The sequence below is a fragment of the Epinephelus lanceolatus genome, chromosome 13, assembly GCF_041903045.1.
Source record: "Epinephelus lanceolatus isolate andai-2023 chromosome 13, ASM4190304v1, whole genome shotgun sequence".
NCBI classification, from domain to species: Eukaryota; Metazoa; Chordata; class Actinopteri; order Perciformes; family Serranidae; genus Epinephelus; species Epinephelus lanceolatus.
Window position 1 is genome coordinate 29,109,759 of NC_135746.1, and position 26,958 is coordinate 29,136,716.

Consider the following 26,958-nt stretch of genomic DNA (forward strand, 5'->3'; position numbering starts at 1 on the left):
TTGATTGACCAGAATGTACATCAATCAGTTCTTGTGCAAGACTCACTGAAACAGTGGTCCGACTACTTTGTTCTCTTCTATGTAATGTTTGTCATGGAAGTCAGGTATGGCTGCCACTCAACTGTGTCTGTTAACAGAGTTTTCTTTCATCTCCTTTGTTCTGTGCCTCTCCAGGACTTAACCAAGCAGCTGGATGAGGTGACCCAGAACTCAGAAATTGTGGAGATCCGTCAGAAGGAAGCAGAATGTGAACTCGAGGCAGCCAGAGATCGCGTTCAGCAGCAAGCAACTGAAATACTGCTCAAAGCCAGTAAGACCTTTCTCCTCTCTCAAATGGTACTCATAATGCTCATGAATTCTCGCACCCACACTACCCACAAGACACTTCCTGGGCTTGTCATGCAAACACATCAAACAGATCCACTAACAGCTTCTCTCATCTTGTCTGAGGCATCATGGCCTGGAACATTTTAATGGCGTACAGTAATGCTGTATGTCTCAGCTCATGGTATTCCCAGTCCCTCTCGGGCAGGAGAAACCATTCTCACATCAATTATGCCCAGTTTGTAGTGTGAGTGTTTGTGTGCACTCATGTTGCGTACATTGTCGCATGTTAGAATCTGATTTAATTTCTTGTGATGTCTCTCCGTCAGTGCTTTGTAACTCGGTGAAGAATTATGCTCGGCCCATTAGTTCCTATGAGCTCCTCATGCCTAAGGAGAATGCTTCACCACTTTACACTGGAGCTGTTTGCATGTGAAGAGGACAGATACGATCCAGCTGGTGATCATAACTGTGACTGTCATGTTAACGAGTTAGTGCAGGTCAAAGCTCCTCATTTATTTAAACTGTAAAGGGACCAGAAGTTGTTTTTTGGTTCCTTTGGTAGGTTGGTTGGTTTTGAAGTGTTGGTAGCCATTTATATTAAAGGGAAATTCCAGTTATTACAGCTACTGTTTTTGTAGCGTTGACTATCATTTCAGTTGCTCACTAAAGTAACTGCCGATATCTTAAACCATGGGAACATTGCTACATCGGTGTTTGATGGGGCAAGAGCAGTCATGACTGTGTGTGCTGATCTGCAGCAAGTGCAATAGGTCAACGTTTAACCAGGAGGTTGCTCGGTAAACTGTGGTGGATGCTTACAACCAGCAGTTTGGGTAGTAATTTTATCTCTCATCATTGTTTTCATCTTGCTAATAAATTGGTCTGACCTGGGCATCTCTCAGTGCTTGTGTTTTTTGCCCTTTCAGACTGGTTCAGATTTTATAATGAATAGAGACAATATCCAAAACTACATAAAGCAAATTTAAGCCTGGTTCCAGATCTTGGAATTGCACCCACATCTCAGATTTTTTGAGTGATTCAAATGGATCTGGTGAGACAATCAATCAATCAATCAACCAATAGAGCTTTGCAGGCAGAATTAAGAATGTCAGCAACATCGTCCTGCATAGCTAGCTACCTCACTACAGTCATGAACATTTTTGGAACTTATTGGCTATTGGTCAAAAGATAACTTTACCTCTGAGGGCAACTGCTAATAGTTCAGGGGTTCTGGTGTTGCCAACAGATATGTGGGGCAATACTTTCTTTTTTGTGCAGCGATCATTGTTTACAGTCCCTTCAGCAACTGGAGACAGAGTGAGACAACTTTTTGGCTAATCTCCATAAACAGATATCTGTGTATGGATGCAGATAAACAGAAAGCTAATGCTGGGTACACGCTACACAATATGAGCCCGATTATAGCCTGATGTAGCATCATACCGTGTCGGCTGGGATCGTGAACGACGAGTGTCATACGCAATAATCCATTGTTTTATCTCGTGTAGTGTGTCATAGTAGATGACAACCAATGCCACATCTGGGACACCTCATGAAGTCCCGACAGAAAGTCTAGCCGTCACTCGATCAATCTGCTGTTGTAGACAGCTGTACGAGAACAACACCCCAGTTTTATTGATATTTCCTCTAGAGATGTTACCATGACACAGTAAAAAGGGAAAAATTATGGCCTAAACAGCAGAGGCACTTTAGCAACCCGGTGAGTACTACCTTGAGCATCAGGCTTGCAAATAATGTTATTTCTTCATAATGGAGGATATAAAGTAATAAAATATGAACAATAGTGTTGGGGCTTTTACTCACCACAACTGCAGAGGCTACCAGCTTCATTTGAAACAGACTACATTATAAACAGGCCGTTATTTATTATTCCCTCTGTATTTTTCTATTTTTACATTTTAGAATGACAGTATGCAGATGACATCGCTTTACTCTTTGCATTCTGCTCATGTTTGTTGACTCTGTCCCGTCATAGGTCAGATAAGCAGCCTGCAGGCCACCCAGATGACCCAGGAAGCAGCCATCAGGGACCTGGACAACGAGCGGAGCCGGCTGAAGGACAAAGTGCTGAGGATGGAAGAAGAAAGGGAGTCCCTGCAGAGCCAGAGCCAGGCGCTGGATGAAAGACAGAGAGAACAGCTCCAGTCCCTAGAGAAGGTGTGTACGTGTATGTGTGTATATGTGTGTGTGTGTGTCTTTGGCTAGTGTGATTTGTATTCACTTCAGGCTGGAATAACACTGTTCTGAATAACCAATAAGCCATCAAGATGCTGCGACTGGAGTTTTTGGTAGACTTTGCTCCGGACCTGTTTTTCCTTCCTTCAAATACAGTCAGTAAAATATTCTGTCCTCATATTTGGGAGAATAGGTCCTTGCATAAAAAACATTTCAAATTATACCACCAAGAAAACTCAAAACAAGTGATTAACATACATTTTAGGATAATATAAAATATATTAACATTGGCCTTGGTGCATCATTATTTCAGGTCAGAGAAGCCAGATTGCCATGTTAAAGATGAGATTTGTCTTTTCAAGTAGAAAGTTTGTCTTTTGTTTTTCCATTTTGACCTCAGCTCCTCAATAATGCCCCAAAATTCAGCCTCTTGGAGAGAAAAGCCCAAATGTAAAAGACTATTTGTTGGAGCTATGAAGCAATTCTAATACTCACTTGCTCCCAAAACTGATTTATTTGTTCAGTTCGATTTAGTATTTCTGTTTTCTTATTTATTTTGCAACACTGACATTCCTGTGAGTTTACAGAGTAACCCCCCTGTGCACTGTGGTGAGCTTGATATTTTGCCCAAAGCCAGTCTGTGTAGATGTTAAAGGACTATTTGACTTGAATTACTGATTTATTTCAGGAAGTCCTTTATGGAGAACACAAAATGTTAAGGCAACATATAGCTGACTGTATAGAATGCATCACGACTCCTACACCTTTTCTATCTTCCTATCTTTTTTAAGATGTCTGAACCATAAGAGCTTCTCTCAGTCACTCTGTTTTAGAGTGGTTATAATATATCTTATGTATGCAACAGAGTTTGAAATGTCTCATGAGCAAAAAGCAGCATAAATGGACTGCAGTCATCAGACTGTTGAAAGGGTCAAAACTGTCGATCACTGCATTTGTCAACTTTCCGGGGGAAAAAAATGCTCCTCTTTTTAAAAACCAAGAAGCTTAAAGGTCAGATGATTTAAGAAACAGTGTAGTCAGCAGAGCAACCACAGCCGATGGTAAATGTCAAGTGTTGCTGCTTCATGTGTGTTTTCCCATCCCTTTATCTCTGACATTTGTGCAGTGTAATCCCTTGGGAGCCGGGAGAGTTCTCCCACTGAGCGAGGCTGCCGTGAATTTGAATGCCTTCCTGGGGATAATAGGAGATCTTGCACCACTTAAACTTTACGGCACCTTCCCGTTATGGTGGCAGCAGAGTCCCTCAGTAGTCCCGTGATTTCTGACTTTAGTGGACTACTCACAGTAATCTGGCTGTTGATGAGAGTATCGTCGCTGGGGGTTACTAACCTAAAAAAAAAAAAAATCTGGTGATATTAGTGGGTTTTCCGCTGTGAAGTGTTTTACCAAGTTCTTTGCAATTAAATGGTGATTTTTGGAAATAAGCAACATTAGCAAGCTGGGAGGGAAAGAACATTTCAGATAATGTTAGTGGTCTGACTTAATTATAGAACGTTGTGGAAAAGTCATTACATTAATGGGAGGCTTTGGTTTTCTTTTCCTTCCTTATCAACAGTACTTTTCCTCAATTATGTTTTTTGATCTTTGCCTCCTTTATTTTTCTTTGTCCTCTCCGTGCACAAGGAGAAATTAACCTCCTAAGATGTTTGCCTGCCCCGTTGTTCATATTATCCCCCTCAGGCTTGTCTGGCCATATGACAACACAGCAGTCTTGCTCAGTTTGACCAGTCTGATGGTTGTTCTTTGGTAGATTTCCAAAACAGCCCACTGGTTTGGAGCAATTAGTCCACAGCAATATGATCCCTGGTGGGAAATTAAAGGTTTTTCATGTTGTTGCCAATGTCTGATAGATTTAATAATCTGCCAGATACTCATGAGTTTTTAGATGACTGGTAAAGGCCAAGTTAAGTATAGAATGGGTGTGTTGGGTTCAAGTGTGTTGACAGTGAGAGAACACTGTGTTCTTCCATAGCAAGCAGCTTTATATGTTGGTCGATGAGTCTCATTGATCAAATTTAACTGTTAATGTGCTGCTTGAGAGTGCAAGGTTTACAGCAACCTTAGTCGACATAATACAACAGTTAGTTTGGAGCAAGTAATTTGATTGGACGAGACCCATTCCATGAGGGCTGGTATAGAGTATAGCATCACTGGGACTTTTAACTACACGTATCACTCCACTTTATAGGTGTTCTAAACTGTTAATTACATTACCAGTTGGTTGTTATCAAACATTACCTTAGATTGTAACAGCACCAGAAAGATGGACATATTTTAAGACATGCCACTGACTTGAATTATGTTATGGAGATAGTAGTTTTCAATCCACACCGACTCTGACCTGCATTTAGCATCTCTGTCCTCAGAAGCAGCCGTCTGTCAGCAGCAGCTCCTGCGGAGCTGAGAGGACAGCGGCCGGCCAAACTGCCTTCACCAGGCTGACTGACAGCTGACATTTCTGAACCAAAATGTTTCTCATGTCAGCCGCACAGGAAGGAATCAACAGTGTTTGTATTGATTGTTTCATTGGTTTTATTTCTCAGCCCATTATAGGCAGAGAGGGGAATCTGCCTCTCACAGACAGACTGGGAGCGGATAAATTAAAACACATATATAGCAGGATGTTGTTTGATTTCCACAGCTGTCTGTCCAGATTCCGCTTAACTGAATGTGACAGAAACAGACTCATAGTGTAAAAAAACGTAGGGGGTCTCTGCAGGGTGTTATCATGGAGATAACATAAGCCTTTTGCTGAAGCATGAATTGAAAATTATGTGAGACTTTTTGATATCTGTTGAGTGATACTCTTCAAAAGTGTCAAGTGCTCTGCCATAATTCAGGCTTGACTATAGACCTAGTTTAGACGTATTAGCTAGCTAGCTAGACGTATTAGTTAGCTCATACTATTGTGCAGGAACATTTATGTGAGCTAGGCAACAGTTCAGTCCCATTAGTTACAGAATGATTTGTGTTGGTAGAGCAAACAAATCATAATCTATTGTCGCTATCTGTCATCTAATACATGGTGTTTGATCTATAAAAGCAATATCGATCTTGAGGTCGTGCTGTTGTATCTGCGGCTATGACCGAATCATGATATTCAGTACAACAGCCTTCCCTCTCGTATTATTGCTTCATTATAGTAAATACAAGTATCATATCGGACTCTGCATCAGCAGATAGCCAATGTTAAACAACTCAACTCGTGATTGTGTCCAAAAAAACTTAATCAGGACATCCCTAGTAGTTAGTCCTTTCATTATCCATGTGCTTATGTCATACCCTGTGTTTTGGTAAATGTGAAACATCTCAGCCAAAAACAATGACAGGTAGTGCAGCAGAAACCTGAAGAATCTGAACTGCCTCACAATAAAGGGTTGCATCTTTATGCACAAAAAACACATTAATTTTTTATGATCAGCAGAGTACCAGAAGTATATTGTTCAACAGAGAAATCGAGAGGAAAAAATAAACCTACAACAGATTTTGAATCTCATCTCATTAGTAGGCAGATAATCTGTGTATGCACTAGAGCAAACATTCTCACAGAGAGTTTTTTGGCTTACTTTAGGGGTCTGTTACTGTGCCTAATGTCAGCTGAAGTAATGGATATCACTGGTCCCATGTGGCTTTTTTGGCGCAGTTTGGCTCATTAAAAATTTGTTAAACCCATGCAATGAAGAAACAGCTGCTCCCCTGATTAAACTCAAAGTAAATGGGCTGCAGATTATATTTTTATTTTCAGTTTCTCAGGAATGTCACTGCTTTCTGTGACTTTATCCTTGATTCATGCTGTACCAAAGTTCCAATGACAAACCCAGTGCGCTGTTGCCGGGTACAGAGGGCGTTTGTTCTTGCCTGTCTGCTCGTCTGTCTGTTACACAATATATGGTGCTCGGTAACAACTTAAATCAGCAGGACTTCATTCTTTCTCCTCTGTGCCCTCTGAGCCGCATCTTTTGGCTGTTATCCATTCCTATATTTTACCACTTCCCTCTATTATCCCTCCAGTTTAAAATCTATGAGACAGCTCGTTTCTGATTCAGCTTCGACTCCTCTCAGGGCTAATCCACACATACATGGTTATACTGAAAACTTTTTTTCTGTGTTTTGACCCCCTGTGAACACAAAAACTGTTTTAGGTCACTAAAAAGAAAACCTTTTGTAAAACTTCTTGCGGGGTGAAGAATTTCAGCAACTTCTCAGCATTGACATGTGGACGGGGAGAACTGAGCTTTTAGTTTGTAATGTCAGTGTGTGTACTGGTGTCTCCTGTTTTTTAAGGTATCACAAATGAGGAGACATTTAACGCAGTGGCAGATGTGGCCAAAATAGTGTAGGCTGTCACCTTGCTAACAAGACTTTTTACATTTCTATACATAAATGTTCAGTTACTCTTTCACTGTATTGAGGAACTGAGGCGTCAGAATGCTCTACAGAGGTCACAGCTTAAGGTAGCCTTCAGGTAAAAGCTTTTTTTCAGGCTTCTAGCCAACATCATCTTCTTTTTTATGTGTAGTTTTAGGTTATAGGTTTATATCACTGGCTATTGGTTTGGCACGCTCTTGACAGCCTTTTAAATGTGTTTGTGCATATTTATTTGGATGGACATTTTTTAAGGCAGTCGGTGCTTAAGTGGACAAGATTTTTTCTTATTTTAAACGGAGTGAAAACCCCATTTTCAGAAATGCCCATTGTACGTGTGGATGAGGCCTTACTTACCCACAAACTAATAACTAACAAATCACTAATCAGCATGCTCTTAATCTTCCCAATTTACCCTTCCACAATGACTGATTGTCCAATCATAGCCTAGCGACTATAACTAGGCACAGCCTGACAGCCAATCTCTGTGCGCAGAGACACAAACAAGATGCAAACATTAGCATACCTGTCTAACTAGCTTAATACCCACAGTTTTAACAAAGCATTGCCTCCAAGGTCAAGAATTAGCACATCCTTAGCTAATTACTTTATTTTGTGGGGTTACAGGTTACTTAAAAAAATGCCCCATTCAGACACATTGACTCTGTAGGAGCCACGTTGCTACTATTTCAGAATTTAGCCAACGTGTGATAACGTTAGATCTGCCAGACACATTGGTCAGTATGTTTTCCTGTTATAAGCCAGTTAGCATCCAAACACTAAACTGTTTAAATGTAACCACATTTTTCACCAATAAAACTACACTGTAATATCAGGGCGAACTAGCGCTATGCGGCAGTAAAATGAAATTGTTTTACATGTCTTCCACATGGATCAGCAACTGGTGAGAATACTGGCTTTGTGTCATAATCTTTCAGCATTATATCATGTATGTAGCCATCAAGTGTGTATTGAAGACCTTTTTACACAGTTTTTGTTTTAAAATAAGTCAGCTGAGAACTAGAGATGGCATTTTTGACTGCTTCACTGAGTTAGCGTTAATTAGCCAGATAGCTACAGTTGATTGAAATCTGCTAGCGGCTGGTTCTTCAGACAACAACACTGACAGACGGGAGAAACAAGTCTGCTTTTGTTTCTTTCTTTGTGAAATCAAGGGCTCATAAGCTTTCTTTTACACTGCCTCTTCAAGGTGGTAATTTCATGCTGTTATGCCGCCTCTCTGTTCCATGTAAAAGGTACAATATACATGTAGGGTTGGGAATCTCTCTGTGATAGACGATTCGATACGTATCTAGATACACAGGTTACGATACGATTCAAAAACGATATATTTTTAATACAGAATGATTCGATACGATTCAATACAGTGTATGACCAATGCGGTTCGATGCGATTCGATTCGATATGATTCTGTGGTTAACATTTGTTGATGTAGACATTAATCATACATTATAAAATAAAGAAGCCAATTCTATAAAAGTGACATTCTTACAGTATTTTCAAATTTGTAAAAGACCACATCCCCAAGCATTGTTGCTGTATGGCACTGGCAAAAATAAAATAAAAAGACAAACAACAACAAAATCCCATGTCAAATTATAGTATAGTATTTATTTTTAGACATGGACCAAAAAAAGACTTGCTGAATGAACATCATTTTGTTGGATGGGATCAATATAAAAATGAGAAGAAGTTTTAAACTTTAACTTTAAGTAAAATTTAAGTGTTTTAAACCTACTTGTTGTGTTGTTTTTATTGTATTGTCTGTGTTTTTGTATGTATCTTATATGGACTAGAGTCTGGAATAAAGTTTATCATAACGCTGTACAATATAAACATAAAGCAGAATAAAATAATAACATGCAATGTAGGGGCAGAATCTGACATCTACTGTTATTAGTTGATATCATGGACTGTGATGACTAGCAGCTTATCACTGACAGCATGTCAGACTATTTCTCTGTGTTTGCTACACTCTGTGTTTGTCATTTATAAAAAGATAAATCACTTTTCTATAATACATCAATGATATTTCAATGGAATAAATTACTTAATGACTTATTCATACTTCAAAAACAGCATTAATAAGTGATTAACATAGCAGGGATCAAAATAAAATAAATAAATAAAATAGAAATCAACCAGCCACCCTCCTCCCCTGACAAGTAAAGAACAGTCCCTAAAGTGCGGTGAGGTTTGTGGAAATGTGAACGGCTCGTTTCTCCTCTGACAGGCCACATACCTGTGTGCTGCTCAGGTATTTCTTGGCAGTCATGACACCGAAGAAGACTTCTTGGACCGGGCTTCTCGGTCGCCGGTAAGCCATTATCTTGCGCCGCGGAGCACTATGGCCGCTGTATTTGACAGGAATACGTATTTCTGTCTGTGTCTGTGACCCCCCGTTCAACCCACAACCGACAGGATTCGCCTTAAGTTTCTGCTGCGGCTTGGCTGCTCCCTAGTTTATCCAACCAGCATTGGCTTCTGTTCCTCAGCTCCACCGGTCAAGCTGGCGCTGATGTTTACATTCATTATCGTTGTCAGTAATGCCTGCTACGGAGCATGCCGCCGGCTCTCACGTTGTTTTAGAGATGCAAACTGTTAAAGCCAGTCAGCCGATTGCTGCGATACCCAAATCCATGACTCTACAATCGATTCATCTAAGGATGAATCGATTGTAGAGTCAATCGATTCATCTAAGGATGAATCGATTGTAGAGTCGATTCATCTAAGGATTCTTGGCTGATTCGTATCGATTGAGGAGGCTGCTACCGACGCAGCCGTATCTCTCGCTTGTCAAACTGGATATCCGGTCGTATCGGTTAATTGTTCGCAACCCTACGTGCGACTCACCGCGGAAGATTTAAAAAGCAGCTGATATCAGTTAGCAGCTAACTTAAAGATGAAGAAAAGGACCGCAAATTGAAAAAACAGTGAGGTCTGAGAGCTCATTACCCTCTGAGCAGTGGATGGGATCAGCCACCATATAACAGGGACAGCAAATGATTATTATTGCCATATTATGCCATTATTATTATTTAGAAAGCCCTGCTAATGCATCTGTTATATGTCACACTAGAAGCCAATGCCTCCGCGATGCCAGTCTGCTGTCTAAAATCACACACTGGAACAGCTTGATGCAGCTGTTATTTAGTTCTGCGTAGAAATGCAAATGCGGTCTGAAGAAGGGTCTATAGCACAATCTATGTGTAAAAAAGCCTATTGTTTAAAAAAAAATCAGGAATTTCAAGTGCCATTCTTTTCAGGTTGACAGGCAGTAACTAACTCACTGCATCTGTCACTCCAGATGCTAAAAACAACATTTGACAAACACCAACTTGCGTTAAGACTCCATCTAGAATCAGAATGACGGTTAGGTTATGTGGCAGACTGATTCTAGGCTCCATAGCTCCTCAATCAGTAACCCCCCTCCTACATGGAGGCTGGTACAAAATGTTTTGTTTTAAGTTTGTTGGGTTTTGGTGCTTCAGGAATAACAAATATGACTTTGGTGACAACATTTCAGATACAGACAGACAGGATGCAGGATTGACACCTTGGCTGTCACTCAATACACACTGACAATATGGCTGAAAAATACAGCATATGGGATGAATGTCAGCCCGCACTCTCTCTGTGTACCATATATCATAACACTGACATCTAAGCATATTTTTTAAACGTGTGTGTGCATGCATATTTATGTCCTGTCTCCGTCAGACCCTGCGTGAGGAGAAGTTGTCCCACGAGAAGGAGATGAACAATATGCGAGCTCGAGCCGAAGAGGAGGCTAGCCAGATGAAGGACGGCCAGGCTCGGGCTCTGGAGGAAGTCGCCAAGAAACACAGAGTGACCCTCGAGAATGCTCTCAACAACGCCGAGAAGGACAAGAACCGCATGCTGGCTGTGAGTACGCACCAACACACACACATGGACTCCAAGGTTAGACTGATATACAGGGCAGTGTCCTAAACACAGCTGCTGATTATAAACCACACCTCAGCCTGAAACGTGACACACATACAGTCATAAACGTGTTCCTGCTTTGATGAAAAACAAAAGAACTCATGGTAGACTACTAGATAATAATACGTCCAACAGAAGGGGGATCACATGGTGAGCTCGCCGGGCACGAAAACAAAAATCCACAAGATTAATTTTCAGATTGCTGCGTCTTTGTTTAATCAGTGTTTATTGCTCAAGCCCGAGGAAAACGAACAGCTGTATGTTTTAATTGATCCTGCATCATCAAGCTCGGGGCTCATCTAAAGCCATAAAGATGGTGTCCTTGTGAAGCTTGTTTTCCCCAGGGTGAAAGAAGTATCACTCTCTTTATGGAGACTAGAGGTAGAAAGTAACAAAGTACATTGTTGGTTAAATTGTGCATCTTTACTCTGCTGCAGTTGAGAGGGAATATTTACAGTACTGCAGCACTTCATTTTGTATTCACTGGTTACTTTGCAGCTTACAGAATTGCAGAAGATCAGGACATCTACCCATAAAACATCAAGGTTTCCCATACACTCATTTATTTGTGGCGCTCTTCTTGTTTTGGTAAAGATTTAAATAATAAACAATACTAGTCCATACCCACTGAGTGCACAGTTGCCCACGTACAGTTTGACATGGTGTGTGTTTGGGATACAGGTCAGAGGAAATTGCAGATTAAATAGTCAACTGAAGTCATTAAGAAGAGCAATGTATTCAGACAGAGTTTTTGTGAATTTGATAGTACGATTGCTTTATTGAAAGTATAGTAGTACCATTGCCAATAGTGGGATAGTTAGTGGGCTAAAACTGTACATTAGTAGTTGAGGTAGCACGTTAAAAGGCACATAGTTAAAGTGTTTATATGTTGTATTGACTTAAAAGTGGAGCGCACTGGTAGAATGACTGACTGACTGACAGAATGACACACTGACAGTTTGCGTGATTATGTACAGCATACCATACCATGACTTAGTCATACCAAAAATTAGAAAAAAACAACAACATTGGGCCACAGGGGGAGCCACAGTGATCGGTCGCGTTTTAGCCATTTTTAAGCATTTTTCTGTTGTTATAGCGCCACCCAGTTGCCAATTAGAGTTAAATTTCTCCAGTCACCTTGAGGCGTCCTGTTCTACATATCTACCAAGTTTAGTAAAAATCGATATGGCGGTTAGGCCGAGATAAGAAATTAGTTCTCTAGCGCCCCCATTTTGTTTGATGGGGTCAATAATGGAGGGGTCCCCTCAGATTATGTGTGGTCATATGCCTACAAAGTTGCGTGGTGATCGGTGAAACCCTTGAGATGTTATACAACTTTATGTGATGAGCCACGCCCTCTGCAATATCCATTGCCTTATAGAAGCTCAGTTTTAGTAAGTTTTCCAACTTTTGCCAAGAGGGAACTTTAGATATTGGTCCCTAGATTATGTTCACCGAGTTTCATGCAGATCGGTCAAACTTCCTAGGAAGAGATCGATTTTAAGTGTTTTTCAAAAAATTCAAAATGGCAGAAAATCTATATAACCGGAAGTTATGGGTTCTTGAGGCAAATGTCTTCCTCATGAAGAGAGGCATCTCTGTGCAAAGTGTCATGCTTCACGACATACGGGGCATGAGATATGCCCATTCAAAGTTTGCAATTTCAATGGGTTGCTATAGCGCCCCCCTTTGGCTAATTGATGTAATATTGCTTCATTCACATCTTCCCATGACCCTCTACCACTGTGCCAAATTTCACATGGATTGACCAAGTCAGTGAGGAGAAAAATACGTGCACCAGACACACCCACAGACACACACACAGAGTTTTCATCATTATATAGTAAGATATAGAGTGGTTACTGTTAGCTTGGCCTCAACCACCTACAACATTCTCAACATCTCTATATTTGTACTCTTGAAACTTTAAGAACATTTTATTTCGTTATTTCTTCCACATTTTATGTTAGAGGAGCAGGATTTAGGATTTGGCTGCATTTAGCAGTGAGGTTGCAAATTACAGGCAAATGAATACTTGGGGTTTGATTTACCAGAGCCCCCACAATACAATATTATTATGATACTGAAGTCATAATACAATATTATTGAGACTTTAAGAGTTTTGTGATAATTCACATCGTAATATATGAAGATTTACTGCCTTTCTTTAATGTCCCTGATGAAAAACTTTGTCAGCATCTGTTTTATCTAAGAAGATAAAGTTTTCAGTCCATTCATCTTAATTCAATCATTTTCACTGCAGCAAAATGTCTTTAGTGGTCTTAAAAAGCAAATAATGTTATTATTCTAGTGGGCTACCAAAAGTTTCTTTTGTACTTGAAATATAAATAATTTATATAATAAAAAAAATAGATACTATGCTGTTTCCATTTTTATCCAGTGGAAAAAGTTTTAGTTGGACTACCTGCAACAACAGGTGGAAAAAGTAATGTTATTACTGTAGCATTACTGGTAACGTCTTACTGCCCAACACTGGATTTGATCCATTGTTGGTATGAAAATATTGAGTCGTGCAGCTTATCATCAAGGATTGCTTTTTCCACTACTGGATTGATAAACACCTTTATAATTTCACAATGTCCACTATTCCTGTTGCTCAGAATCCACCGCTCGCCAACTGCGAATCTGTAAATTATGAAATGGAGCTGATATTATCAACTAATATAAAATTGAACAGTATGATATTCAGGAATGACTCAGTGAAAATACAAGCTGTCAGCTCCGTCAGTGTCTCTCTATTCTGGGTTTGTCGCTTGCCAATAGATTTGGACCTGTCACACCACTTCAATCTGTTGATGTTACACAGTATTTGTTAATGAATGAGTGGTGATTACAAATGACAGACATCTTGTGCTGCCTGCATATGTTTCGACCACAGCCACATTGTGTGTGTAGGTATATTGACCTTTACAGTGGCATTGGTACCCACGCTTAAACTACGGCGTAACCACAGTCCTCTACTGTTTGCTGTTTGCTGCTCATTAAGTCGTTCAGAGACGAAACAGCAGCGCTCATTTACTTCCCAGCAGACACTCTGCAAGCTGGTTGAGGGATTTCAACGGGTAACCGGTCACAGGCCTGCCTCTCTAACCTCTGAGCTGACTCCACATTGTTCACTGACTGTACCATCTGTTACAAGAGCTGAAAAGACGATACAAGCTCTGTTTGCTTTGAGACTCTGAACTGTAAAATTGTAGCATCTCACAAAGGTCGAAATATTGTTCCAGAAGCTTTTCTGTCTTCATATGAATAAAGTTATCGAGGGAAATAGTTTTTGTACTGAAATACAGATAATGTCCTTATGTTATTGTTCACTCAAACACCTCAGATTACTTTTTCTCACTCCCTAAAAAAAAACAGAAAAGTTCTCAGTTTGTAGCCGTGACTGTAAAAGTTAATAAATGCGAAGAAAGTGAGAACAAACACTGATGTTTCTGTCTCTAATTAAAGGTATGCTTTGCAGGATTGTTGGTTACTGTTTGTGAACATGCTCACCAGCAAAAGTGAAAATAAAAGCCAATCCCAGTTTCACTCTTGATTGGCTAGATGCGAGTTTCTTTTTCAGCTTATGGTCAGTCACCTGGTCGCTACCTTTTCATAAAGCCCTTATCTCACCTTCATGCTGTGGGGGTACATGCCCATTAATGTCCTGAACACAGATAGTAAGAAGAAAATACAGGCAGAGAGCAGAGTCTCTGCAGAATCATACACTGCCACACACTTCTAGTGGGTCATAAAAGGGTACTTGGCCGAGTTTCAGTCTGCTTTGTATCTTGACAGTGTGGGTATTGTGTAAATGAACTGTGGTAAACTTCCCTCCAACGCAGCAGTACCTACATCTCCATGTTCCCCTCCTTGCAAAACTCCTTCCAATAACACAAAATGTGTCCGTTTCGCTGGCTGTCACTCAAACTACAGGCTGTACTTAAGCATTTTCATATTGCCTGCCTCTGATACAGCCACCACTGAAACAAAGAGTATAAAAGAGGATCAAGTAACAGACATGCCCTCCTCTTTCTTTCTACCTCTTAAACTCCCAAACTCAAAAGTCAGAACTAGACAATGCCAACCAAATATAAACCAATGACATTACTGCCTCTTTCTCACCTAAAACATTTTTAGAAACATATTTTAGTGCACTGTTTAGCTGTACTAGTGAGAGTCTGTGAACAGGAAGTGGGCGCCATAAAGTTTCCTGCATGGTGGAAACGGAGGTTGAAAAAACTGAGATTAAACAGTAAAACTAAGCATCCATCCATCCATCTTCTAACCACTTATCCTCCTAAGGGTTGCGGGGGGGCTGGAGCCTATCCCAGCTGACATTAGGCGAGAGGCAGGGTACCACCTGGACAGGTCGCCAGACTATCGCAGGGCTGACACATAGAGACAGACAACCATTCACAGTCACATTCACACCTACGGACAATTTAGAGTCACCAATTAACCTGCATGTCTTTGGACTGTGGGAGGAAGCTGGAGTACCCAGAGAAAACCCACACTGACACAGGGAGAACATACAAACTCCACACGGAAGAGCTCCCCCACCCGGGATCGAACCAGGAACCCTCTTGCTGTGAGGCGACAGTGCTAATCACCACACCACTGTGCCGCCCCTAAAACTAAGCAGTGTTGTTAAAATATAAACCAAGATTCTGTTACTGAGCTGCCTATTTCTCGCCTCAAATGTTTTTAGAAACATGTTAGATCGATGGTTCCCAACTGGTCCGGCCACAGGGTTCAGATTATTCCTTAGTTATTAGTTCAAGGTTCACATACATTTGGCATACTTACGTGTTGTGTTTTCTCTGGTCATATAGCGCCAATTTCAAAATTATTTGTGCCTTTTTACCACAGGGATACCCTAGTTTAATGACAACACTGTCTCTCCAGCGGGGAACTACTCCTTTAAGTGATGATTGAAAGCAAGGGTGTAGGTTTTGTTGCAAAAATTGGCAGGAAGACATTAAACTAGGGATTTGAGTCCTCCCTCAGGAAATAACAATAATCTACCAATCCATTTCCTGCATTTTGATCATTTTTTCTGCGCAATTTTGTGCCTTTTCTGCTTCAGTTTGAGGTAAGAATGTCTTAAATTTCGTCAAAATAGAATGTTTTCATTGAGGGGGAAGAATACACAGAAGAAGAATACAAGAATACAAATGTTCTCTGCATGGCAAAATCCTGCATGGTATATCTGTTAGTAAAGGCTAGATTCTAGTAATGATTATGAGCAAAATGGCACATGATACCAGCTAAGAGTGGTTGAAAAAATATAGATAAACATCATTAGCGACAGTACTGCTTATCTACTGTAGACAACATCTCTCATGTCTCTTAGACGTTATTTGCTGTAAACATAAGGGTGATAGGAGCTGGGCATGGCTTCCTAAAGAGAGGTTAAACTGTGTTTTAAATACGAACTGCATCAGAAATCTGATAGCTGTGATACACACTTGAAAAGATTATGATTTTGTATTCAGCTGAACTAGAAAAGGAGACAGTTTCAACACAAAGCAAGAGACCATTTTTCAGGGAATGTTTGGATTTAATGACCGGACGACAGGATCTATTACATTTAAAAGGACCCTCGGGTTGTAGCAATTTCTATAGGAGACATCATGTGGAACCAAGAACTTATTTTGTAGTGTATTTGCCTTCCAACTTTATCCAGCTAGCCTGCATTTTTCAAGATCAGAGTGTACTCATTAAAACCAAAGCAGGGCTTTAAGCTTCTTTTTCTTTTACCTTTACTGCAAATATAGCAGAAGAAAAACATCTAAAAGCTGTTACTTTGAAAAATATTGATCAGCTCTTCAGTGCAGGAAAAATGAGTCAGTGAAGCTGATGCCTATAATCACACTTGCCTGCATCCTCTGTTATCATGTGAACAGGAGCAAAACCAGCAGCAATTTCCAAAGGTGTGACTGCAATGAATGAGGTTTGGGATTTGTAATCTCTGCACAGGGGTGATATAAAAGAGTGCGCACTGATATTGAAGCGTAGAATTACTACAGCATCACACGTAAGTGACAGCAGCTCAGATACCTGCAAAAAGCCTGTTTGTTTAGGCTTTGAATGGACTAAAATACATCAGAAGGAGCTACAGTGAGTTAGAGCATGGCAAAGGAGGAAATGCAGCCTACTGACGTGGGAGCACATTTATATTTATCACTCCTAAATGTCATCTGCAACACCTCTGAGCTCACGTAACCTGGGCTGGTTGAAATGTGAGTAACCCGGAGGAGCTGCTGACGGTAATATAATGTTACAAAAGAGATTCAAAAAAGACAAATAGACATAAATTCTGAATGAAAACAAAGTTTGGAGATGTGGCAGCTGCTGGGAGCCACATGCGGACACGATATGCAGCCTGCCTGATGACTCATGCAGGTGATAAGACACTCCAGTGTGCTTTTTTTGGGGTGCTACTACACACAAAGGCACACAGCTGCTTTAGCGTGCTGTTGTGCAGGAAACAAAGGTACTAATTAGATTGACACGCTACCTACACATGTTAGGAAGTGTGGAAATTCACAATAAAAGAATCCATTAATTTTTTAGAGCTTAGAAATGTGAAAATTTTGATTAAAAAAGGGCCAGAAATTAAACTTTATGCTTTATATATTCTGATATTTCTTGCTTTAAATGATGACTTAGGCTTTTATATCAATGCTATTAAAGGTAAAATGACTATGTGACTTAATTATGTTAAGCACCGAAATCAGGGAATTAAAGTTTTGAAAAGGTGTAGGAGTTTTGTCACTGAAAAGAGTGCAGGACCCTTAGATTTAAATTCATGGTGGTGCTTGTTCGCTGATGACATTTACTGCACATAAAACTGCAAGTGGAGAGTATAAAGTGAGTAAAGTAATCAAAATTAGGACTAAATGATGGGACAGTGAAAGAGATTGATGTGAGCTTTGGCTGAGGGATGTGAGTCTTGCAGCCAACTGGTACGTGTGGGTGTGTATGTGTGTGTGTGTGTGTGTGTGTGTGTGTGTGTGCGTATGTGTGTCTCAAACTTGCAGCATAAATATTTCACTGCTACTTACTTAGCACAGTGTGTGGCGACCCTAACAGGGTTTAAGCTCATACATACAGTGTACACCCACTTCTTAGATGGCGCTTTTACACTGCTTGTCTACTGCATATTCTATGGAATATATTTTTACTCCTTGGGAGGAACATGAGAGTTTCTTTGGGAAGCAGAGAGGTTTTTTTATCTCCTTCCTCAGCAAAAGCTGGTGTTAGCTATTGTGAATTTCTCTTGAAGGTACTTCAAAGAAAACAGATAATTTGTGTTATTAATATTCCTGTGATCTTGAACATTTTAACCTTTTTTGTGACATGAACCAGACAACCTAGAAATCTAAATTTCAAAAAGAGACAAATCCTGAAAATGCACACGGCTGCCTCTGGAGATACCACAATAGGGACAATTTTACATTGTAGTGCATGTTCCAGTAACATAATCTGCTGTTCTGGCACAGTGTCAGAGAGGTGTTGGTTCAACTCTGTGGTCATTTTTAAGGCTGGGGTTCGGTTTGTTGCACTTTAGTGCTGGATTATTGTTTTTTTTATTTCGTTACTCATAGACTGTATAGAAAGTTGGACGACATGACAGCTCCCCAAAAGTGAAGCCAAAACATCTTGATTGCTCCCTGGCTGCTTCCTGGTGGCTGGCTGCAGTGTAGGTCAAAATCCTGCCTTCTCTTTATTAGCGGAAGAGATATGAGCCAAAATAAAAAGTCAAAGATCTTCCTGATGAGTTTGGTTTTAATTAGTTATTTGATGCTGTAAAAAGAGGGCGTGATAACAGCTGTGATTGACTCGCGATTGAGTTCGGCAGGTGGACCAAAGCCCTTTTTAGATAAGAGTTGTGCAAATTTGCAGGAAAGCTCAATCAGTCTTCTTTCAGCATTGGCAATATAAAAACAAAATCGGGGAGTGCAGCAAAATGCCGCCTACCTACTTTTGATTATACAGAATGTGCCTTTTTTGGGGCAATGGGGGGCGTGAGCAAGTAACAAAACGTGTAGCTCAGCGCGTGACGTAAACAGTGACGTGGGAGGGAAGCCACGGCTGGTCAGTCCTTCGGCGATTCTCTCGTAAGTCGGCCCGTCCTTCACTGTCCCCGTCATCTGACGGTTAATGGCCTCTTCGTTTGCGAGGACAGGGAGGATGCGCAATTCCTTGTCTCCCCAGTTGCTCATCTTTACAGTGTCTGTCAGGTTTGTATTTCCCTCTTGCTACTAGCTGCTCACTAATTCCTGCTATCAGCTGTTTCCTGTTTATTCACCGCCAGTGGGTCGCACGTGCGGCGTCATCAACAGCTCCTCCCACAAGTCTCCAACAGCCTTGGTCTGTTTAAACTAAAAGGGTTCCGCCAATATGACTACCCTACGAGGCGGAAAATTGGGCACCTCGGATCAACTCGCCAATCCGGCTCTGTGTGTATAAACGTTCGCAGCTTGCCGGCAAAACGGCCCAACATTCGCGGAAAATCTGGCAGTGTAAAAGGGGCTGAAGTTACAGCGGCTCCATACCTGATCACTACTGTGCTGACTCTGGCTCCAAATGATGTCACCAGCACAAGATGGCAGTGCCCATGGCTATTTTGGCAGGAAGTGGAGACGTGTCTTCCATCTTAATATCAGTCCATGGCATTGATTTGTGTTCCATTGAATCAATTCAACTTTGTTCTGATTCAAGCCAATGTATTCACAAGTCAAGGAGACAGGGCAAATGTTAAATGAATTTTGCCCTGATGATCCAAAAGTTACATCTCAGAGTAGTCCATCACCTCTTGATATTCTATGCCATATACACACTATAACATACAACTAATATGTCAAAAAGCTCCTTAGATCCAAGATAAAGACTTCTTGACTACATCTTGACTAGCACTGTGAGCCCTATTGTCATTGCTAGTTTCAGACCAACACAGATGTCATTTTCACGACCAGCACCCACATTGGCATGCAGGTCTTAAAATGAGATGTCGTCAGGTGCATTATTGGCATATTGCTAAGTTGAGGCAGCAGAAAGCGACTGCGCCATTAACCGACAAAAACCTGTTCTAAAGTCAGAATGGCGCTGTATTTTCCTGCTATTTAAAGGGAGGGGGGTACACCCTGGACAGGTCACCAGACTATCGTAGGGCTAACATATAGAGACAGACCCATTCACACTCACATTCACACCTACTGTACAGACACGTTAGAGTCATCAATTAACCTGCATGTCTTTGGACTGTGGGAGGAAGCTGGAGTACCTGGAGAAAACCCAAGCTGACACATGTCCCCAGGGTTCAAACCCTCCACCCTGGGTTCGAACCATGAATCCTCTTGTTGTGAGGCGACAATGCTAACCACTGCCACATCTTTTATGTCAATACAAGATGATATGGGATTGATGGTGGATATTAATGACTTCACCCTCACAACATATAAAGTTTAATTTAAGGGTCTACTTCCACTGACCTCACTGGCTTCAACAAAACAGCTCACACCAATTTAAACAAGCCAGTAAACCAATCTGACTGCAGCTTGGCACAGATCATACTCTTGTTCCCTCTTGTGCTCGGTGTTGAAATAGTACCGAATACCCAAATTTCCAGTATCATGACAGCTTTTGTATCTGGTGTGAGACAGTGAAATTGCCCCCGGAGGATTACAAACCGGGCCCTGGGACTCGTTTAATGAGCCTTAGGTCTAGTTGTTCCAAACCGCTAATTTGACTGCAGCCGAGGCATGCAGCTCCACCAGCCTGAAATAGCCTCGTGATGATGCCTAATCTCCACAGGGTCCTTTATTCCAGTCACACACGGCCATGTGGAAGCAAGTGATCAAATATTCTCTTGCATCAAAGTTGCATAATGAGGACGTGTTTTAAATGATATTCCACAGTAGACCCGATCAGAGCTGACAGCTACATTAAGAGTAGAACGTTATGCATTTCCTTAGTTATTAGATATGCATTCCATATGCAGGCTCTCTGGCCCTGTGTGATTTTCATGGCCTCACATTCCCTCCCACTGATATAATTTTCCATTGTTCACTCCTGGTCATGATTATCCTGCTGGTGCTGGTGCAGAAATGTCCAGATTGAACGAGCGACAGGGAGGAGGCAGCATTCATTCGCTCCTCATTTGCTCACCGCTGCTCTATTTTTAAACTTTTCTGCAAAATCACGGGGGCAGACAGATGAAGAGAAATGCCTCTTCATCCCTCCATTTTTCATCATTTGATTCTTCTGTCTGATCCAAGTTTCATCACGTCTAGTTAATCATCTTTTCTTTCATCACCTCTATTCTTTTATCGCTTTAAATTATAATGAGAGTTGTCTGTGAGAAGGCCAGGTTTGGAATTTAAATGAACAGGTCTGCAGTACCTTGGTCTCGCCCCTCTATATCGAGCGGCAAGGTATGACAGGAATCCTGATGTGTCATATTAGATTCCTCCCCATCTGACTTTGTCTGTGTCTAAATCGACCAACGGCCGGAAGATTCCATCTATCATGTCCTCGATTTCATCAGATGGACTCACCTTGCATATCAATAAAGATTTCTACGAATTCAGTTTTTCACATATTGAGAAAAATATGATGTATTCATTGATCCATTTTGTGATTGAATGATTATATTTCATGGTTAGGATTTTGGGTTATCTTGAGTACAGCTGCAGTAATACAGTGTCAGGGTCTCACTATAGTTAAGAACTTCACCTGCAAGGTCACCTTCTCTGTCTTCCAGAATGAACACTAGCAGGAAATCTTGTGAAAGATGGCAGAGGAATTTAAGCTGCTGTACCTCAGTATTTATGATGAAGACATTTGGTAGCAATATTATCCCTGTCATTAGCTGACCGTAACAAAAATGATTGGCTTGTCTAGTTTCCACTAAATCTAGAGTACAGCTTTTCATTTAAATAGCTCTGTCATACTTCCCAACTTATTTAAAGTACTTTATATACTGATAAAAGTGCAGGACAAAGTGTTTAAAACTGCACTAATAAATATTTTTATATTAACAATGGATCAAATGACTAAGTGTAAATGGAAGGGGATGCCTGTAGAGACAAACCCACACAGATGGCCACACAGCTCTACAGTTCCCATTAGCTCTATGAAGCATCGCAGCATCCTTTAGCTCACTGTTTTGGTTTTATGGCCCACTATTTCACAGTTTTGGTTGAGTCTCTCTGCACTCATTAAGCTGGATTTATACTTGTGCATCAGCTATATGCAGAGCCTACGCCATTGTGAGGTGGTGTGTCTGTGTCACTCTGCAGTTACACCTCCAAAACACTAGTTGGCAGCGGGGTTTCTGTGAAGTGCTGTAAAGTTTAGTTGATTAAAAACACACATTAAACATGGCTTAATAGAGACAATTTCAAACACAAGTACACAAATCAGCTTCACTATAACTCGCAGCATTCACAGACAAAGCACATTTTCCCTACAAATACAACATGCTAATGTTTTTAGCACAAGCCTTTAGCATTTTATATTGTATAAATTAGCCTAGCGGCTAGTGGACTTTTCCTCTTCTCTTATGACGCGATAGACAACAGCAACATTTACCAAAGGTAACATTACAAAATTCAGCTCTGTTGCAGCTCACAAGGTTCACAGACAAAACAACACTGTCTTATACTAAACACAGGCGCAACAAATACAACATGCTAACATTATTAGCAAAAGCCTATGGCATTTTACATGGCATAAATTAGCCTTAGATTAGAGCTGTTTCCAGTAACAGTTGTTTTCAACAACAACAACAAAATTCTGATAATTCAGCAGGATGCTACTTGCCCAGCACCAAACAGCAGACAAGCAACATAAGCAACTAGCATTTAGCAAGCTAAAGAGACAGAGGTGAAAGGAGAGTAAACACTGGACTTACAGTCAGCTGGTGGATAGAAGCTTAAAGGTACTGGGGGTTTAAATCACTAGTTTCAACTCCATACACAATACTTAATGTTACAGTATTTGCCAATATCACAAAGTCTGCCACAACACAAAATCTATTTAATCCAGGTGCTGTGATCAAGATGTGATTATATCATATGCCCATTTAACACAGTTGGATATAGCCACTCATTTCTCTTCTGCTATTGGCCTTAAACAACAAAAAACAAAACAAAAAAAACCCCACAAAGGTAGTTGTTAATAATTGTAACTGGTTAAGTGCAGAAAAGTTTACTTCAGATTGACTCCACCAACACATAAAGCATGGCTGAACAACAAGAATATTTTAAAAAAACATGAAATTCAGCTCAGTAATAACTGTTAAGGTTCATAGACAAAACAGTCGTTTTTTGCTAGTCACCATCATTAGATTCAGCACCTTTACAATGCATAAATTAGCTTAGCCGTTAGCATACTTAACAAATTACATGTATTATTTATACTTTTACTTACTGTTTGTTTAAGTCACTGCATCTCCCGACAAAACAACACAGATGAATTTCAGTCGCCATGCACATGTTTCGGTCCAACATTGTTGAAACAGAGCAGCTACAGTAATACTGCTGTAGAGAGAGCAATGACTTAACGGAGTGAGGTGCCAAGTCCATCCTGTAACAACATTGTTTGCATGGCATTTGGTTTTTATGTTGACCAGTCTTTTTCTCCAAAATATTTCCCCATATTTCTTCCCAAGAGAGGAATAAATATCCTTATTTTCTTTTTCTTGGCTGCTTACCATTGTCTGCCTGGCGCTACTGTTTGACAATAACACCGACGTGCCTTGGGTGTTTCAAAATAAATCTATTTCAGTATGCATGGCAGATTTTGGATTGTTGATTACTAAATCAATAGGTTGCCCAGATCAATGGATCAATCCAGAGACTGTAAGGAAGGAACTAGCAAAGGGTTAGCACACAGGTAAAACAAAGCATTGTAATTATCCCTAGGGGAGACTACGCAACATGTAGAAATAGAACAAAGTTTGAAGTCATTTATCCTGATTTTTGCCTGAAACCCATCTCACCATTGGCTTCACAAGTAAGGAGCAGTCTCAAGGAAAGCCTTTGTGAGGACCTGTGGGAGAAGAAGGCTTCAGGCGAACAGCAGATCGGACAGATCTTGATGCAGCTTGGGATTTCATCATAGCCTGGAGGTGGGCAGGTATCGGCCCCATCCCTAGCTTTTTTAGGGTTGCATAAGGGTGTGAAACTATTGCATGCAACCAAGGGGAGCCGGTTGGTAGGTAAAACAGGAGCGGACTGATGTGTGAGCGTTTGAGCAGATTGACATTTGCAAACTCTGTATTGTTTTGAGGCCAATCTGTGATTCTTTGCACCAGATTGTTTTACAGATGCATATTTGTGTCAGTCGCAACTCTCCTCTCACAGTTATTACCCTGCCAATGTAGAAACTTCCTCCATTCTGTGGCTGGTGAAATACAAGATGTTATTAAGCCTTTCACATGAATTACTGTGATTTTTCACTCTTTCTTCCATTCAGATGAATTTCCGTGAAGTTCCATTCATTTTCATGGAACTGTGTCACAGCAGTCAATACACTGAATGTTTTTTTACAGCATTACAAAGTCCATCCTTCTGTGTAATGAATAATGGTGGCAAATTTCATTTGACATTACAGCAATTTCCCTCAGCTCTAATTGTCCTTGGAAAGCAGCAACCATTGCATGCTATAACAGAAATCGTTCCCCATTAATCAGCAGACATAATAAGCTTTATTATTGTAACAATTCGAGAGCTCTTTCTCTCTCTTCTCCGTCAAGGACAATGAAATAGTTTGAAGTATTTTTAGAATTTTGCACAGATGAATGCAGTGACTGTAATGTCAAACAAAGAGGAGTGAGGGAGGCAAGTTCTGGATCTGCACCACAGCTGAGGAAATACTGCACATAAACGAAGGATTTGAAGTTGTGTTTGTCAGAGCTGATGTCCATTTTTCAGTCACTGTCTGGAAATAAATCTTTTTAGTGTGTCAGCGTTAACCTCCGATACATCCACTTCCTGTTTTTAGCCATGCTAGTGGCATGTCTGAGAGTCTTCAGAGATGTAAAACACCATGAATACTAATGACATGTTGCTTAGCTTCCAATAAGACATGCACAACCTTACCGATCAGGGACATGAGCTGTTTCACCTGCTTGTGAATTATTCATCCAGGCACAGAGAATTTTCCACTCAACCTAAAATGCTCATTTTCAGGTTCATACATGTATTTTGGGTTTCTACTTCGACATATTTCCTCATACTGTTTGTGCTGGAACACAGCTATATACATTCTTTTTTTTTTTTTTTTTTGAGATGCTCTGTTTTAGTGCCCGTCTTACCCCCCCTCCCGAAAAAACCCCCAATCTGCCTTAATTGGGCAGCATTTCCAGGTCCTCTGTTGGCATCTCTGCTGCATCATTAAAGCCAGGAATGACTATAACGGAGACTTGCATCACTTTCTATCATGGAAAATCACCATTAAAAACTTTTAAACACAACCGGACATGTTCCAGCAGGAATGTGATCCGAAATTGGGGAGAGATGAACAACATCAGCAATCAAGATTACATGTTTCCCTGATGTTAGCATGTAGCTACATGTAGCAGTGTACTTGCAGCTGGTGAATGCCCGCATAAAGCGGCACTTTCTCTTGTAAAAAATCACAAATTAAAGCTTTTAAACACAACCAGACATGTTCCAGCAGGAAAACAATCCAAAACTGGGGAGAAATGAACAACATCAACAATGAAGATTTCATGTTTCCCTGATGTCAGCATGTAGCTACATGTAGCAGTGTACTTGCAGCCGGGGAATGACAGCATAAATCAGCACTCTCTCCTGTAAACAAAGTTGCCTATAAAAGCTTCTAAACACAACCAGACATGTTCCAGCAGAAATACAATCCAAAATTGGGGAGAAATTAACAACATCAGCAATCAAGATTACAGGTTTTCCTGACATTAGCATGTAGCTACATCTACCAGTGTAGGCTAAATCATGTTCCTTACAGTAACATGCCTGGAGTAGATGACCATATAATGAAATCAGTCACAAGCTGACATCAGTTTGTGTTTGAAGTAGAAAAAACGTTGGAAACAGAGTATTCAGAGCACTCTGAAACCTGAGGTTTTTGCTCACAGGGATTGCTTTTACATACGTTTAAATCATTATTTAAATCATCTTAGTATGAACATCCGACAATGTAACACTACATATATATGACAAAAAATTAAGAAACTCTTAGTAGGTTCCCTTTAAGTACTTTGTTGATGCTTATTTGCCTTTATGGCTCACATGTTTTTGACAGATGTGTGTTTCTGGTGGTTTCCACAGGAGCTGGAGCAGCAGTTTGAGAGGGAGCGCCTCTCGCTGGAGGAGCAGAAGACAATTCTCAGGCAGCAGTTGGATGAGCTGAGTCAGGAGCTGACCTCTAAACTCACTGCAGCCAATGAGGAGGTAGGAAATCTACAACTTAACATTTGTACTTATTGTGCATCAATGTCAGATCAGTAAAAGCTTTGAAATAACTTGAAGGTTACAAACAATTATGTGTTTAAAAGCATTTTAATTGTCTTTAGTTGCTTCCTTATCAATTATACACTCAGAAATACAACTGTTTTACTAACTAAACATCAAAAACTGCTAACTTTTAAACAGTCCAAGGTTGATTTAGTACTAATTGTGATGTTTTCGATCACATTAAATGATTTTTTTTTTAGCATTGTTTAGTTTGTTTAGTTGTTATTGAATTTGTGGATGTTTATATTTCCATTTTTGAAAAACTCTGTTAGAAGTCCTCGTTCATGTTGACTTAAAAGTTGAATTTAAAATTTTACCAATCTGTTGGCAAAGATCTTGTTTTATCATTGAAAGCTTTGTTTGTGTTGTTCATAATGAATTCCTCATTCACTGTTCTTAACCTCTTGGTTGGTAATGTCACCTCCAAAAATTGAAAAACCTGGAGTCTGAATCCTTAATACTGTGTGTGACCTGAATAATAAATAAATGATAAACAGTATTTACCATTTGAAAGATGAAGTAAACAGTATTTTCCGTTCATATTTAC

At 40.4% G+C, this 26,958-nt stretch overlaps 1 protein-coding gene across 2 annotated transcripts in view; it reads left to right on the forward strand.

Annotated features, from left to right (window-relative positions):
• Positions 1-26,958, forward strand: part of fam184ab (family with sequence similarity 184 member Ab) — a 230,620-nt gene that overhangs the window by 105,932 nt on the left and 97,730 nt on the right. For both annotated transcript variants that reach the window (XM_033648787.2, XM_033648786.2), the window contains exons 7-10: positions 175-310; positions 2,324-2,505; positions 10,651-10,836; positions 26,226-26,348. In XM_033648787.2, the coding sequence (XP_033504678.1) occupies positions 175-310; positions 2,324-2,505; positions 10,651-10,836; positions 26,226-26,348 (627 nt within the window). The remainder of the gene's footprint in view (positions 1-174; positions 311-2,323; positions 2,506-10,650; positions 10,837-26,225; positions 26,349-26,958) is intronic.